The 16,260-nt window shown below is 44.3% G+C and overlaps 1 protein-coding gene across 1 annotated transcript; it reads left to right on the top strand.

Annotated features, from left to right (window-relative positions):
* The first annotated feature begins 10,731 nt into the window (after nt 1-10,731).
* Nucleotides 10,732-15,426, top strand: FAM136A (family with sequence similarity 136 member A). The gene is made up of 3 exons (XM_006930169.5): nt 10,732-10,870; nt 11,777-11,917; nt 13,926-15,426. The coding sequence occupies exons 1-3, from the start codon at nt 10,784-10,786 to the stop codon at nt 14,112-14,114; spliced, it is 417 nt and encodes a 138-aa protein (XP_006930231.1). The 5' UTR covers nt 10,732-10,783; the 3' UTR covers nt 14,115-15,426.
* The last annotated feature ends 834 nt before the right edge of the window (nt 15,427-16,260 follow it).

Genomic DNA, 16,260 nt, shown 5'->3' with positions numbered 1-16,260 from the left:
ACACTTGATATGGAAACTGAGCAATCAGAGCCAGGCCTTACCTCCTCGGTCTGGCTGGAAGCAATCATTCCTTAATCATTCCAGAACCAGGTACAAAAAAATTGTCCTCCCACCCCAAGTAAGAGCAGATTTGGATTGATAAACGTTGCAAGGGTCTCTGTGCTTCAGCTTGAGAAGAGTAGGTCTTACAAGTTTTATCAGACTGTCCAGCGTGCACCAGCATCTAGGGACCACCCTCTATAGCTTAGAGCGACTGAAACTATTCAAAGTAGCCAAAACTGTTCACCCTGCTCTGCCTTACCTTTCCCAAGGAAACCCCAATAAAGGCCCTGGGCTAAGTGCTTCCCTTGCTCCGGTCTCCTGACCACATCAATGTCTTTCCCATGAGACCCGGTAGGGTGTACCGTGCTTCCTGTCTCTAGGACCTGTGAGTATAATCAGCTGTTTTCCCGAGACTTTCCTGTGTCCTCTTATGGCTGCACCTGATGGACTGTAGTCTCATAAAAGAATACAGTTCTGAGGCACCTGGGTGGCTCAGTCGATTAAGCATCCGACTTCAGCTCAGATCATTATCTCACTGCTTGTGAGTTCGAGCTGAGCCCTACGTCAGGCTCTGTGATGACAGCTGGGAGCCTGAAGCCTACTTCAGATTCTGTCTCCGTCTCTCTTCCCCTCCCCTGTTCTCTAGCTCTCTCTCTCTCTCAAATATAAAAAGTCAAAAAACAAAAACCAAAAAAAAAATTTAAAAAAGGAATACAAAACAGTGTTTGCATGTGTCTCTGTGCCTATGCCTGAGTGTGTCCACACACACACATGCTTTACTTCAACTGATCTCAAGGTTCCCACTGGAGGGGAACCTATACCTTTTTTTCTTCTTTCATTCCCAGAGTTCCATCCCTACTAATATAGATTCACTGGCCTGAAAGAAAATTTAGAGATCCTCCAACCCCGTGCTTCCTTAAGAACTTTAACAATAAAATGTTTTTTTTTTTTTTAAATCATCATCCATTGACAGGGGCTCCTGAGTGGCTCAGTTGGCTGAGCGCCTGACTTCAGCTCAGGTCATGATCTCACAGTTCATGGGTTCGAGCCCCGCATCGGGTTCTGTGCCGACAGCTCAGAGCCTGGAGCCTTCAGGCTTCGTATTCCGTATCTCCCTCTCTCTCTGCCCCTTCCCTGCTCACACTCTATCTCTCTCTCTTAAAAAAATAAATAAACATTAAAAAAATTTTTTTAAAGAACATGATGAAAGCTCGTTTTTAAAAAATTAAAAATAAATAAATAAATAAATCCTCATCCATTGACAGAATGTGAGCAGGGTCACTTGACTTCAACTAAGCAGCCAAAATGGTCTCACAGGGAAGTTAAATGCTATACAAAACGATTCAAAGTGTATATGCTGTTTTATCTTACAATAGAGTGAAAATAGTAAATCATTTTTATTGCATGAAGAACAAAAAGCACAAACTCTGACCAAATTGTGTAATAATTACAAGAGGCCTGACAGGGCAGCGATCATTCGGGAGATGGCAGACCTCCACCCCCACCAGTGGTGGTCATCACTGCCTGTCCCTGCAGCATACCCCCCACCTCTGGGTCCCAGGCCTGGGTCACCACCCTTCAAAGATAGCTTATTACAGAATCATACCCACCATGTGTGTGTGTGTTTCTATCCTATTGCATGTTTTTAAATACATTTTTTAATGTTTGTTTATTTATTTGTTTATTTTAATTTTTTTTAACGTTTATTCATTTTTGAGAGACAGAGCATAAGCAGGGGAGGGGCAGAGAGAGAAGGAGACACAGAATCCAAAGCAGGCTCCAGGCTGCTTCAGTCAGCACAGAGCCTGATGCTGGGCTCGAACTCACCAACTGTGAAATCATGACCTGAGCTGAAGTCGGACGCTTAACCGACTGAGCCACCCAGGCGCCCCTGTTTTTAAATACATTTTTCAGGGGCGCCTGGGTGGCGCAGTCCGTTAAGCGTCCGACTTCAGCCAGGTCATGATCTCGCGGTCTGTGAGTTCGAGCCCCGCGTCAGGCTCTGGGCTGATGGCTCGGAGCCTGGAGCCTGTTTCCGATTCTGTGTCTCCCTCTCTCTCTGCCCCTCCCCCGTTCATGCTCTGTCTCTCTCTGTCCCAAAAATAAATTTAAAAAAAAAAAAAAAAAAAAAAAAAACGTTGAAGAAAAATACCTGCATTGTTTTGACAGTTTGGTTTTCATTGATTTTAGGAATTGGGGAATCACCTCACAGAAGAGAAATTTATTAACACTGATTTAACCCTATTTTTGGTTGGGAAAACTGAGTCCAAGAAGAGGAAATGATCTGCTCAAGGTGGTAGATTATTCTTGGTTTCAGACTCTTAAGAGGAAAAAAGATTTAGAGAAGATTCGCAGGCATGCTAAGGACATCTCCTGATCTCCATCCTGAGGGGAGTCTGGGGCCCCCGAAGGACTGGTGGGCTGCTGGCAGTCAGGGGGAGAATCAGAACTGGAGCTATTGCTGGAATTTTCTTTTTTTTTTTAATTTTTTTTTTTGACATTTACTTATTTTTGAGATAGAAAGAGACAGAGCATGAACGGGGGAGGGCAGAGAGAGAGAGAGAAGGAGACACAGAATCCGAAACAGGCTCCAGGCTCTGAGCTGTCAGCACAGAGCCCGACGCGGGGCTCGAACTCACGGGCTGTGACATCATGACCTGAGCCGAAGTCGGCCGCTTACCCGACTGAGCCACCCAGGCGCCCTATTGCTGGAATTTTCAAGATGTTGAGTAGTTAAAACAGAGATTTGGTCCTTGGGCCTTATTTGGATATTTTATTATTTTCTTAGTATGTATAACCATCTAGAGAGTTTATAAATAAGTCTAAAATGGACGAGTCTAATTTGCCTGTGTGTCCTTAGTCCCAGCAAGACTCTACTCCCACACTCTGTTGACAATGCTGGCAGAAGCCACGATGACATTAGATCCACTCAGCTCCGCTGTGACAGTGGCATCGTTATACAGACCTCACAGGATAAACAACTGGCTCTAAGCTGCCCTGATTTCCCTTGAGTTCACAGGAGAAAACTGACGGGAAAAAAAAAAAAATCTGCCACCTGGTTACAACTTTTCGTGTAGTGACACCTGCTGCCAGGACCTGGAGACGCAACGTGAAAACCTTGGTGCCTATTTTGGGAGAGGCTCTGGACCTTCTGTTCTTGCTCCCAAAGGTCTTGCCCAAGCCCTCACTCACCCACAGGAAAGCCCATGGATTGGAAGCAGGTGTTTATGCAGATTCCAGTTGTGGATGAGGAGGTGACACTACAGAAGAGCCTATGAAGCAAGGGATGGCTGGAGAGGCTTCAAAGTGGGCACAAGCACTCAAAGGAACCTCCTGGCACAGGAAGTGGTCCCAGAGCAATCTCGAACAGTTATGTTGAAACTTGAAGAATGTGTAGCCTTCTTTTGAGGAGGAAACTTCCAGGCATGAGATTGTTTTTGCAGACTTGTCCACTGACCTACCCAAGGTTATAGTTAGAGGAAATACTTCAATATTTAAGTTAAAAAAAAAAACATTTTGGAGTACAATTTAGTGCCAATGTGATGGTAAACAGATACAAATATCGGTCCTGAAATCATATGGGAGAATATATACAAGATTTGGTCATCCAGATAGTCTAAGACATGCTTGTACTTTTTTTAAAGATTATCAGCAAAATATAAATCAATATTAAAATTTTGCACAGAATGAACAAACTCTAAGAATACTCTGAGGCCCCCAGTGGTTCATGGAGAAATATTGGGTAGACCGAGTTTGGACTTGGATGGATGGTTGTGATCAAGAGAATCAAGGTGGGCGTGCAAGGCTCAGAGGGCAGTTGGACTCTGGTTAAAAAAATTGTCCCTCCACCCCAAGTAAGAGCAGATTTGGACTGATCAACAATGCAGGCGTCCCTGGGCCTCACCTTTGGATGACTGAACCTTGAAAGTTTTACCAGACCGCCCAACCTGCTCCATCAGTCATAAGGGGGTCGCCTAGAGTCAAGAGGAAGTTTCTGGAAAATGCTGAGGGGGTCAAGAGGCAGAAGAACAGCTGCCCATCTTTAAGTGGACTCAAGACGACTGGGGTCAAGGCTGAGCTTGTTCTAAATAAGGGACAAATGGGATGGGTCCCTGGGGTCAGAGACACAAGCTGAAGCAAGACTCCAAAAAGTCACCATCCAAGTCACAGCACAGAGGCAGAAGGTTGGAGACCTAGTGATAATTGGACTAGCCTTTCCATTGACACAGCAACCACTGATTGACCAAACACTAGTTAGCGCAAATAATCAGAGACTTCCTCCTCCAAACTCATTTAAATGTAGGCTATAGAAAAGGGAAAGATTCCAAAATCTTACATAATGTGGAATCCAACATCAAGAAAAGTACAAGGCAAAAAAAAACTACAGACCATTCTTTCTTTTTTTTCTTTTTTAAAATTTAGATATCATTGACATAATTATATTAGTTTCATTTGTACAACATAATGATTCGATATTTGAGGTTTTTTAATGTTTGCATATTTTACAAAATGATCACCCCACAATAAGTCAAGTTAACATCCATCACCATACATTGTCACAAAATTGTTTTTCTCGTGACCATAACTTTTAAGATCTACCCAGCAACTTTCAAATATGCAATACAGTACTATCAGCTATAGTCATCATGCCATATATTACATCTCCATGAGGCCACTCTCATTTACAAACAATAGTTTTTAATCCTAAATAAAACATCAGCAAATTGAAGCCAGCAGTATTAAAAAGAATTACATACCACAACCAAGAGTGATTTAGCTGAAGAAGGTAAGGACAATTCTACATTATAAATATTAGTAACACAATTTATTACATTAATAGGTTGAGGGGAAAAAAGCCATGTGATCATCTTAATAAATGCAGAAAAATAATTTTGTAAAATTCAGTACCCATTCTTGGGAATGGATCTTGCTTATCCTGTCAAACTAGGCAGAAAGACAAGACAAATTGGCCTGGGTATGGGTGTGGGGCCATGAGCTAGCAGAGGACAGGGAAAGGTTGGTAGTCTGCAACCTCTCAGGCTGTGACCTGCTTGAGGAAATGGTCTGCACAAGGGGTGGAAGCTCCACATCTGACATCTCCAGACCTCAGCCCTCAGCCCAGGGAGTTTTCCAGTCAGGGCTCTCTTTTTTCTTACCACATTAAAATTTTTTTTAATGTTTATTTATTTTTGAGAGAGAGACAGAGCGAGAGCAGGGGAGGATTAGAGAGAGACAGAGACACAGAATCTGAAGCAGGCACTGGGTTCCAAGCTGTCAGCACAGAGCCCGACACAGGGCTGGAACTCACAAACCGTGAGATCGTGACCTGAGCCAAAGTCAAATGCTTAACCGACTGAGCCACCCAGGCGCCCCTTTCTTATCACATTTACAAAAGCAGTACACGATCCTTAAAGAAAATTTGACAAAATACTGAAAAGTAGAAAGATGAACACAATTATAACTATTTCCACCTTCAAAACAACTTTGCAAATGTGTCAATGTATCTTAAACTGTTACAAAATTTGCAAGTTTGTGGAAGTGTCTTTATTAACATAGTTACAGTGATCGGATCAAATATGCTTGGTGGTCCCAAAGTCATACAATGAAGACAGGCACTGTTGCATTTAGAATAAATTCAAAGCTCCTTTACACATCCTGCAGGCTGACGTGGGATGGCCCTGCCTGCCTCTCCCACTCCTTCCTCATCCCCTGACCCTGCTAATAAGATGCAGTCTCTTTCCTGCTTCTCTGCTTCAGCTGCAAGGTAAACAGTCCTCTCTGCTCCCACTCAGCCTGACCCCAAAACAGCCACCTGAACCTGGCCCCAGAAGTGCCTGAAGAGTTCATCCTGCCCCTAGAAGCAGGCGTATCCAGTGACATCAAGCTTAAACTATAAGCCTCTACAGGCACCTCTGGGCTGGGGGAGCAGGCAGCAACCTAATACCGGTGCCTGGACAACAGGGTACGGAGGAGAGAGAGCTCCGCTCTGAGCCTTGTCAACCAAATGCTGGAGGCCAAGGTAGGGCCTGCCCCCAGGGCCCAAGCTGCAGCCTCTTGGAACATTGATGCCTTGCTTGAGATGTTCTCTAGCTGCCTAGCTGAGCACTCAAACCTTCTTAGGCACTTCTGAATCTTCATAAGCAGAAGTCCACTATCATGGGTAAGGCAAAGTATAATCTATTCTCATTATTCACATAGTTGTATAAATTTGCCATGAGCACTGAATTAGCGAATACTGAACTGCTCCAAGGGAAAGTACAGGGAAAACAGGGAGATACAGGGTTCCTGCAAACCTATGGTCACATTTTTATCAACTGATTAACACACAACCTTTTGTGCATAAATGAACTATTTACCACCCAATAGGTGCCAGGGCCAATCACGTGGTTATTTCATTTACTCCTCAGAACAACCCAGAAAGGGCACCGTTTTTGGAGAAATGAAACAAGTAATCCAAGGTCTTTGAACATGCTCTTTGGGACCAAAGTGGTTATTAGGCAAATACCAAGTATTCAGTAAATGTCACTTCTCTCTTCAGAAAGTCAATGGTCACTAAGGAACAAAAAAAAACAATGCAGGACCCACGCTCATTGAGAGGCTTAGGCTCCAGTCACAGATCTCTCCTTAAGAGGAAAAGCAACTTCAGAGGTGCCTGGGTGGCTCAGTTGGTTAAGTGTCCGACTTCAGCTCAGGTCATGATCTCGTGGTTCATGGGTTTGAGCCATGCATCAAGCTCTGCACTGGTGGTGCGGAACCTGCTTGGGATTCTCTCTCTCTCTCTCTCTCTCTCTCTCTCTCTCTCTCGCTCCCTCTTCCCCACTTGTGCTTTCTCTCTCTCTCAAAATAAATAAACTTAAAAAAAGAGGAAAAGTGACTCCAATGTCCATCCTTAAACTTTTCTTTTTTTTTAATGTTTATTGGCTTTTGAGAGAGAGAGACAGAGCTCAAGAGGGGAATGGCCAGACAGAGAGGGAGACACAGAATTCGAAGCAGGCTCCAGGCTCTGAGATGTCAGCACAGAGCCCAACGCGGGGCTCAAACTCATGAACCGTGAGATCATGACCTGAGCCGAAATCGGATGCTTAACCAACTGAGCCACCCAGGTGCCCCAATCCTTAAACTTCTTTTCCACTTCATTGTTGTGCTCAAAAGAATCAAGTGAAAAGTGAATCGAAAGTATCCCTGGTAACAAAGTAACAATTATAGAACACTATACACTCTAGACAGTGCATGTGTGTGTATATTTGCATGTGAGTTTATGTGCATGTGTGCACACATATATATGGAGAGATTAACAGCAGATCCTCATGATTAACTACTATAAACATGTTACCAGGATACTTCTATCAGAAATACTTTGTGTACTCTGGCAATCCCATTAAACCTGCCACGCACCAGTTTACCTGCTTTCCTAAACTTACAGACAGAAAGATAATTGTTAAGCCTTAGAGAGCTTTACATGGGCAGGAGAGCAGAAGTGAGTTAGGAGAGTGTTTTCTTCAAGTTGAAGTTGCTGAGAAGAAAACAAAAAAAGTCCCATGGTCGCAATCAGATTGTTGGTACCAAAGATGAGTGACCCAGGGCGGGTCCCCAGCAAGCAGGTACTAAACTAGGATGGGCCACGCCCTCGAGAATCAGAATAGCATTCTATGATCAGAGGAGGCAGGAATGCATCTGCTCAGGAAGTGGGGCAAGGCAAGGCTGTTATTAAGGCAATCTGGGCACAGCGGTGATTATAGGCGGGCCAACCTGTCAGAATGAGAAGAGAAATGCATAGCACCAGCTCCTGCCATGTAGCGAGCTTTTGCATGCTGACTTGTGTCCAAATAGTATTATCTGGGCAGTTACGTGGCCTTAAGCCTTTGTGGGGAAAGCACCTAATAGTAAAAATAATATTTTTTAAATGTTTATTCATTTTTTGAGAGACAGAGAAAGACACAGCATGAGTGGGGGAGGGGCAGAGAGCGAGGAAGACAGAATCCCAAACAGGCTCCAGGCTCTGAGTTGTCAGCACAGAGCCTGATGCAGGGCTCAAACTCACAAACCCGGACATCATAACCTGAGCCAAAGTCAGACGCTTAACCGACTGACCCAGCCAGGTGCCCCTAAAGTACTTACCATTTGAAAACAAGATATCATAGTACTGGATATATATTGTATTACTCCAGTGTTTAAGAAAAATATATCCACATAGGGAAAAAGACTGGAAAGTAATCAGTCAAGACCATGTGGGTGAGGGTGTGGCCCTTGGAGATGATGGAGCAACTAGAACTGAACCGAAGTCATGGGGCTGCCATATGAGCCCTAGCCTGCTTACCTTCAGCTGATCTATGTTTATCAGGTTTAATCCAAAAACTTTAAGAAAAATGCCAACAATGGCATTTAAAATAGTGAGGTATGGGGCGCCTGGGTGGTGCAGTCGGTTAAGCGTCCGACTTCAGCCAGGTCATGATCTCGCGGTCCATGAGTTCGAGCCCCGCGTCGGGCTCTGGGCTGATGGCTCAGAGCCTGGAGCCTGTTTCCGATTCTGTGTCTCCCTCTCTCTCTGCCCCTCGCCCGTTCATGCTCTGTCTCTCTCTGTCCCAAAAATAAATAAACGTTGAAAAAAAAATAAAAAATAAAATAAAATAGTGAGGTAGTATTTATGGACTTAAAGGTTTTAGTTTATTATTGCTTTTGTCTGGTTTCCAAATATTTTTCATTAATTACTTACATAATGAAATAAATGTATTCATTCATTCATTAGACAAACCTTTACAAAGGGGTTAGTATGCACCAGATACTAAGCAAAGAACTGAGGAAGAACATTGATAAAGATAAACCTGGTCCCTGTCCTCCTAGAGGTCTTAATCTAGCAAAAGAAATGAACACAGGGGGGCGCCTGGGTGGCTCAGTTGGTTAAGCGGCCGACTTCGGCTCAGGTCATGATCTCTTGGCCCGTGAGCTGAAGCCCCGCGTCAGGCTCTGTGCTGACAGCTCAGAGCTTGGAGCCTGTTTCGGATTCTGTGTCTCTCTCTCTCTGACCCTCCCCTGTTCATGCTTTGTCTCTCTCTGTCTCAAAAATAAATAAATGTTTAAAAAAAATTTTAAGAAATGAACACAGGACAAGTGAGCAGTAGTCACAGACAAGTACAGGATGCTAAGAGAATACATGACAGAGGAGCATATGGTGTGGGGAAGGATGCAGTTAGACAAGTCTTTCTGATGCCATAAAGCAAGTTTCAACAAATTTCAAAAGATGGAAAATATACAGAGCATGTTTGCTAACCACAATACAGTCACCTCTCCAAATGATAGGAAAAGTTACCTTAAAAATACCTGGGTGGCTCCATTAGAGGAGCATGTAATTTGATCTCCAGATCATGACTTCAGGCCCCATGTGGGGTGTAGAGATTACTTAAATAAATAAAATTTAAAAATAAATTTTTACCAAAAAATCCATATGCTTGGAAATTAAGAGATACATTTCTAAATAATCCCCAAATCAAAGAAGAATTCAAAGTAGAAATTAGAAAATGTTTGAGCAAAAAAAGTAGGGGTCAGGGGGTGCCTGGGTGGGTCAGTCAGTTGAGCAGCCAGGTCTTGATTTCAGCTCAGGTCATGATCCCAGGATGGTGGGATCCAGTCCTGCTTCAATCTGTGCTGAGCATGGAGCTTGCTTGGGATTCTCACTCTCTCTCTCTCTCTCTCTCTCTCTCTCTCTCTCTCTCTTTCTCTCTCTCCTCTCTCTCTCTCTTTTTCTCTCTCTCTGCCCCTCTTCCCTGTTCACATGCTCTCTCTCTCAAAAAAAAAAAGGGGGGGGGGAGGGTAGGAATATTTTTTAAAATGCTTGAACAAAAATACCATATATCAAACTTGGAGTAGCTAAAGCAGTATAAGAGGTACACATGTACAGCTGACACCTGAACAACATGGGTTTGAACTGCATCAGTCCACTTATAGAGGGATTTTTTCAGTAAATACAGTACTATAAATGTATTTTCACTTCCTTATGATTTTCCTAACAACACTGTCTTTTCTCTAGCTTGCTTTACTATAATATAGCATAGAATGCATTTAATATTCAAAATATGTGTTAATTGACTGTTTATGTTATCAGTAAGGCTTCTGGTCAACAGTAGGCTATTAGTTTTAAAGTCAAAAGTTATATGGGCATGGGGGGAAGGGGGCGGGTGGTCAGGATCCCTAATGCCACATTAATCCCACATTGTCCAAAGGTCAACTGTGTGTGTGTGTGTGTGTGTGTGTGTGTGTGTATGAAATTCCAGAAAGATAAAATTCATCTGTACTAACAGAAACCAGATCAGTGTCTGCCTGGGGTCAGGGTGGTGGTTAGGAGGAGAAAGGGTGGAGACTGACTAGACCGTGCAAGGTTTGTTAAAATTCCTCAAACTGTTCATCTAAAATTTGCGCTTTGATCTGGATGTTAATTATATTAAATATTTTTTAAGACTCCGAAGGAAGACAGGGAAAGAGGGAGGAGCGGGAGGGGAGGGAGACAGGGAGCCCCAGCGTTCCCACGAACCCGCTAGGGATCAGGCTCAGCACCGCACAAGAGGCGCGGGGTCGCAAGCCGCGGTCGGTCGAGGTTGCACTGGGATTGCAGGCGGGTGGCGTGCAGTTCCTCTTCTCCGACGCCAGGCGGCGGCGTGGGCCGGGAAGAGCGACAGTGACCCTGGAAGAGGCGGCGAGGAGGCGGGTCTGAGCGCCGGAGTCCATGTGGGTGTAGCGCGGGGTCGCCATGGCGGAGCTGCAGCAGCTGCGGGTGCAGGAGGCAGTGGACTCCATGGTGAAGAGTCTGGAGAGAGAGAACATCCGGAAGATGCAGGTAGCGGGCGGGGGCCATGGCGGAGAGTCCCAGCGGTTCGCAGTTCCCTTCCCGCAGCCGCGACGCGCTGCTGCCCGCCTTCCCGCAGACCCGAGTCGGGGTGTCCCTGGGGTCGCCGCGGCGTCCTCAGAAGCACCTCTTAGTCTCAGAACTCCTGGAGCTTCCGCCGAGAGGTTGAAATCTGTGATCCCTCACCACGCGCAAGGCCGTCCCCCCCCCCCCCCCGCCCGCCCCAGGCCAGCTCGAGGGAGCTGGTGTTAGACCCTGGACCAGGGTTAGAAAGCTCCCAGGGTGAAGCGTTCTGCCTACCCCGCTTGTCTGTCTTGAACGGCCCCTTCCTCAGGTGACGAGGCCGAGGCCCAGAAAGGGCACGGCCAAGGTGAAACACCGGAAAGGCAGAAGCGCTTGGCCTCCTCCGTGGCCAGGTGATACCTGCTTCTGTGTCGCTCCACACAGCTCTGGTTTATATGCATTTCTGCTTTGATCCCCTAAATGTATGTGGCTGTTAGTCCTGCCTCCCTTACTGAATTGTGGGTTTCTCTTGTAGTGCTCTGGAGTCATTGATTAATGGATCAGTGGCCCCCTGGTGGAATGTAGATTTCTAGGTTACTGACCTCTGAACCCTGTGATATAGGTACCGGGTTTTCAGAACTTGGCTTCCAACTTGACCAACCGCCACCTTCTTCGTCCACCTAGCCATCTGTGCAACAAGTGCCAATGAGCTCACAGCAAGAAGACCACGAAACACTCTGCTAGGCTTTGAGGATAATTTTCCCATTTGTGGGTTTAGGTTGTTGATGTCTGTTAGAAGGAGAGGTGCAAATGTAGGCACTCCTCTGTTGCACTCCATGGTTATCTCTGCTCCAGAGGCTTCCTACCTAACTTCACTCTGCCCACCTTCCCCAGGGCCTCATGTTCCGGTGCAGTGCCAACTGTTGTGAAGACAGCCAGGCGTCCATGCAGCAGGTGCACCAGTGCATTGAACGCTGCCATGCACCTCTGGCCCAAGCCCAGGCCCTGGTGACCACTGAGCTGGAGAAGTTCCAGGTGAGGAAAGCCCAAACAGAGGACTCCGGTCCTTGATATTGCTCTTTTGCAGGAGATGACAAGTGTTTGGCTTTAATGTCTTGGTTCTTTTAATATTTGAACAGTCCTGTGGCCAGCCAGTCTTTACAGGGTTTGAAATTTGTGAAAAACTCCTGGAGGTTGAGTGCTATAAGTATTTCCCATAGAAACAGTGTTGTAAAACGGAGTTCATGATCAAAAGCCTTTTTCCCCCATAGATACAAAATATAATACGTATAGTGTATAGTATAAAGCTTTCTAAAACATGTATTAATTCATTCTTAAAATAGTACAATCCCCAGGAAAGTGAAGTAGGCTAGTCTTAAAGAGGTGCAGATTAGAGCAATATTCTGCCATCATTTTGTGGATTTGCCCACCCAGAACCCCCCCTGTTTGCTATACCCAAAGGGCAGCTCCTGTGTCACTAAAGAGCGGTCATTTATGTGAAGCATTAGTATTGCTGACTCATTGATGCCTTCCTCACAAGCCCTTCTGAGGTCGCTAAGAGCAAAAGGTATCCACTGTATCTGTCTCTGGAGAAAAGGGTAGCCACAACTTCATTTTATTCCCTTCCTATGACTATACTTTCCTGCAGGTTGGAAAAGCAGAGCCCCCTTCTGAACCAGTTTTTCATAGCCTGAGATTCTGTCTGCATGGGAAAAATTGTATCTAGTATACAATTTTTACATTCTGCTATACAGAATTCTTCAAAATGACTGACACTGTGAGGAATAACTTAATCCAAGGTCCCGAACTACAGCTAATTTTGTAGATAGGCTCTTTGAAATTTTGATTCTTGAATTGCTGTGTAACTTTCTCCTTCTGTTAGTCCTCTACAATTAGATTTACTCTTAGATTTACTAATTAGATTAGATTTACTCTTCTGCTCTGCCAGAACTGCTCTGGCCACTCCCCTCTATGGAGCTAAATCCAGTAGTCGTTTCTGATCCCTCATCTTACTCAACCTGTCTGCATCACTGACACAGTGATCACTCCCCTCCTCCTTGAAATATTTTGTTCAGTTGGGCACCAAGACACCTCTCTCTGGTTTTCCACCTGTCTCCCTGCCCATCCTTTCTTGGCCTCCTTTCCTGCCTTTCCCTGCTCCAGCATGTGAGCATGAGAGTGCCTAGGGCTGTCCTTGGACCTTTTCTCTTTTGGATCTAGTTCTCTAGTCTCATAGCTATAAATATCTGCTATAAATATCATATATAGCCTGACAACTCCTACATTCATTCATATCTCTAGACCAACTTCACTTCTGATCTCCAGATTCATATATCCACCCTCCACTTATTTTGTCTATCTTCCCTCACTGGAATATAAGTTCAATGAGGGCAAGAACTTTATCTGTTTACTCATTGCTATAGTCACCAGCATTAGAAGAGTACCTGGCACATAGTAAATACTCAATAAATACTTGTTGAGTGTTTTTTCTGTTACAAGGACAGATATTAAAGAATCAAAATATTTCTAAGTCTTTTCTTTTAATTTTTTATTAATGTCTGTTTATTTTGAGAGAGTTGCACCAAAGCAGGGGAGGGGAGGGGAGAGAGGGAGAGAGAGAATCCCAAGCAGGCTCCAAGCTGTCAGCACAGAACCCACTAGAGGCTCCATCTCACCAACCATGAGATTATGACCTGAGCCAAAATCAAGTCAGGCACTTAACCAACTGAGCCACCCAGGCACCCCAAAATGTTTGTAAGTCTTAACTATAGCTGACTAACCGTAGCTACTGGGTACTTCTCATTTCCTGGGAGGGGCTTCTGTACAATTTATTCTGTCTTGTAATGCTTTGTCTGGACCCTCCCATGCTACCCTCCATTTCAGTCAGGATAACCTTGGTTAATTGCACTATAGTGTCCCTTTAATTGATCAAGATTATATTTGTCAAGCCAAAATATGTAGCAGAGGGCCTAGCACATGGTATGCACTTGGTAAATGAAGGCCAGCCTTTCAACCTTCTCTACCATCTTCCTTCTTGCCACAGGACCGCCTGGCCCGGTGCACCATGCATTGCAATGACAAAGCCAAAGATTCAATAGATGCGGGAAGTAAAGAGCTTCAGGTGAAGCGGCAGCTGGAGAGTTGTGTGACCAAGTGTGTGGATGACCACATGCACCTCATCCCGACCATGACCAAGAAGATGAAGGAGTCTCTCTTGTCCATTGGGAAATAGAAGTCTTTGCAACTGGCCATCTGGGCTGACAGCGGGAATCTATTTAAAAAGAGAAATGGGAGTTTTGGTCTTTAAAATGAAGTTTATGAAGAAATTAAGGATGGCAGCAAGTTTGAGGCATGTGTCACGTGCCTCTGGACACTGGTTCCTTTATGTTTCAACCCTGGAAAGTGAAATGAAAAAAAAGTGGTGCTAAAATTTGGGTCGGAGATAGCACAGGAGAGTTTCTGATAACCTAAATTTCACATGCTTGTCCTGGCACTAGGGATCTCCCTTGTACTAAGCCAGAGCCCTCCAAGGTACCAGATTCTCTTTAGCATACAGGTACCAACAGGCTGGCAGGTTCCTGTAACCTTTCTGTGATCTGGTGGTATGAGCAGAGGTGTTTCTGTTTGTTGCCAACCTCCTGTTCACCAGAAGGGTCACTAAATCGTTTTCCGTAAGCTGTAAAACAAAGTCCGTGAGGTCACTAATTTAGAAGGGAAAAAAAGGTTTCTGAGTCTTTGTTTTGCTTGGTTTTATTTTATATACAAGGGCATGAAATTGACTTAAGATGTGGCATTGGGAGAGGTAGTTTGGATAAGAACTTTGAACAGTTCTTATGGATATCTCTTTCTGCCAATGAAGATGTGGATATGCATTTCTCAAAAGATGCATTACGTCTTTCAGCTGGAAGACCCTGCAAAAACATGAGAGGCGATGTTACGCTGGGTATGGAGAGACCTTCCGTCTCACTGGCTGCCATGGTGGGCCCTGAGACTGCAGCAGAGTGACAGGACAATCTTCCAGTGATACTCTCCCTTGAAGGGAAGTGGGGGGGTTGATTGCACTATATACCGGTATCCAGGAATGAACATTGAAGGAGGAACTGTTGCCTTCTTAATTAAGAGAAATATTAAGTACTGGATATGGAAAAACATGGTTTTTACAGAACAGAATGGAATGAAATCCTAAACTCAGCATTGCTTGTCTCTCCCCCTGAAATAACAGAGCCATATCGAGACAATCTCTTGGCAACAAGAAGGTCAAAGGAGAAAAAGTAATCAACTCAGGGGTGAGCTGTGATTCCTTTAAAGCAAGAGGGGCAAACCCCGCCCCTATTACCAAATACCACTTTTGCCTGGGGCCTTTACAGCAAGCAGTGTTCCTGCCCCAGCTCTAGCACCTTTTCACTTTGATAAGGACCTTATTGTCTTTTTACCATCTTATTACTTAAAATGATAATATAGCCTGTGTTTGGTGTTTCAAGGCTGTGATATATTTTCCTAGTGGTTCAGTTTTAAAAAATAAATAAGGTTTAGTTTTTCCTCCACTACTGTGTTTCTTGACATATATCTGGGCAATGAATATATAACTTTCTTAGGATGCTTCTCCTTGTAATGTGAAACAAGTTTCTTCAAATGTCATGAAGAGTGAAGATTTGTTATGAGTTATGGTTCAAATGCAGGACTGGTTCATTGTAAATGGGAGAAACTTTGAGGACAGGCACTATGACTTAAAGTCCGTTAATGTAAAAAGAAACTGTCTATAAGGCTAAAAAAAAGAAATTCGATATGCATTTCAGATCTCTAGCTTCAACATAACAGTAACAGCAAGAGGTAGAGGGGTAGTTAAGGAACCCTCTTGAGAAAATGCAATGTCTAGGATTTTGAGTACCAAGAATACAAAATATGTGATGAGTTTAACTAAGTCTTTACTATCATTAGTATTAAAATAGATCCATTCCTGAAAATTAAGAATGAATTGAATTTTGGACAATCATCCCCTCCCCTACTTAGAATCACCAAGGCCTTACTATTTTGGCCTAAGTCTTATGTAATCCCAATTTTATTTATCCATAAATGTGTATTCCTCTGTTTTGGATAACCTAACTGGGAGCAAGTCAGAGATCACTTTTTACATTTGAATTGATTTTTAAGTCAAGAGTGTCTCAGAGATTACTCATGTTTTTTTATATAGGAGCAAGGTACATTAAGTGGGGTTCTGGAGACATTGTTACAAGAATTGCAGGACTGTCAGGGAATACACTTCCACGCTATAGATTAAAGTTCTTTGGGGCGCCTGGGTGGCGCAGTCGGTTAAGCGTCCGACTTCAGCCAGGTCAGGATCTCGCGGTCCATGAGTTCGAGCCCCGCGTCGGGCTCTG

Source organism: Felis catus, chromosome A3 (genome assembly GCF_018350175.1).
Source record: "Felis catus isolate Fca126 chromosome A3, F.catus_Fca126_mat1.0, whole genome shotgun sequence".
Classification (NCBI taxonomy): Eukaryota; Metazoa; Chordata; class Mammalia; order Carnivora; family Felidae; genus Felis; species Felis catus.
This window is presented reverse-complemented; position numbering and strand designations above follow the sequence as displayed.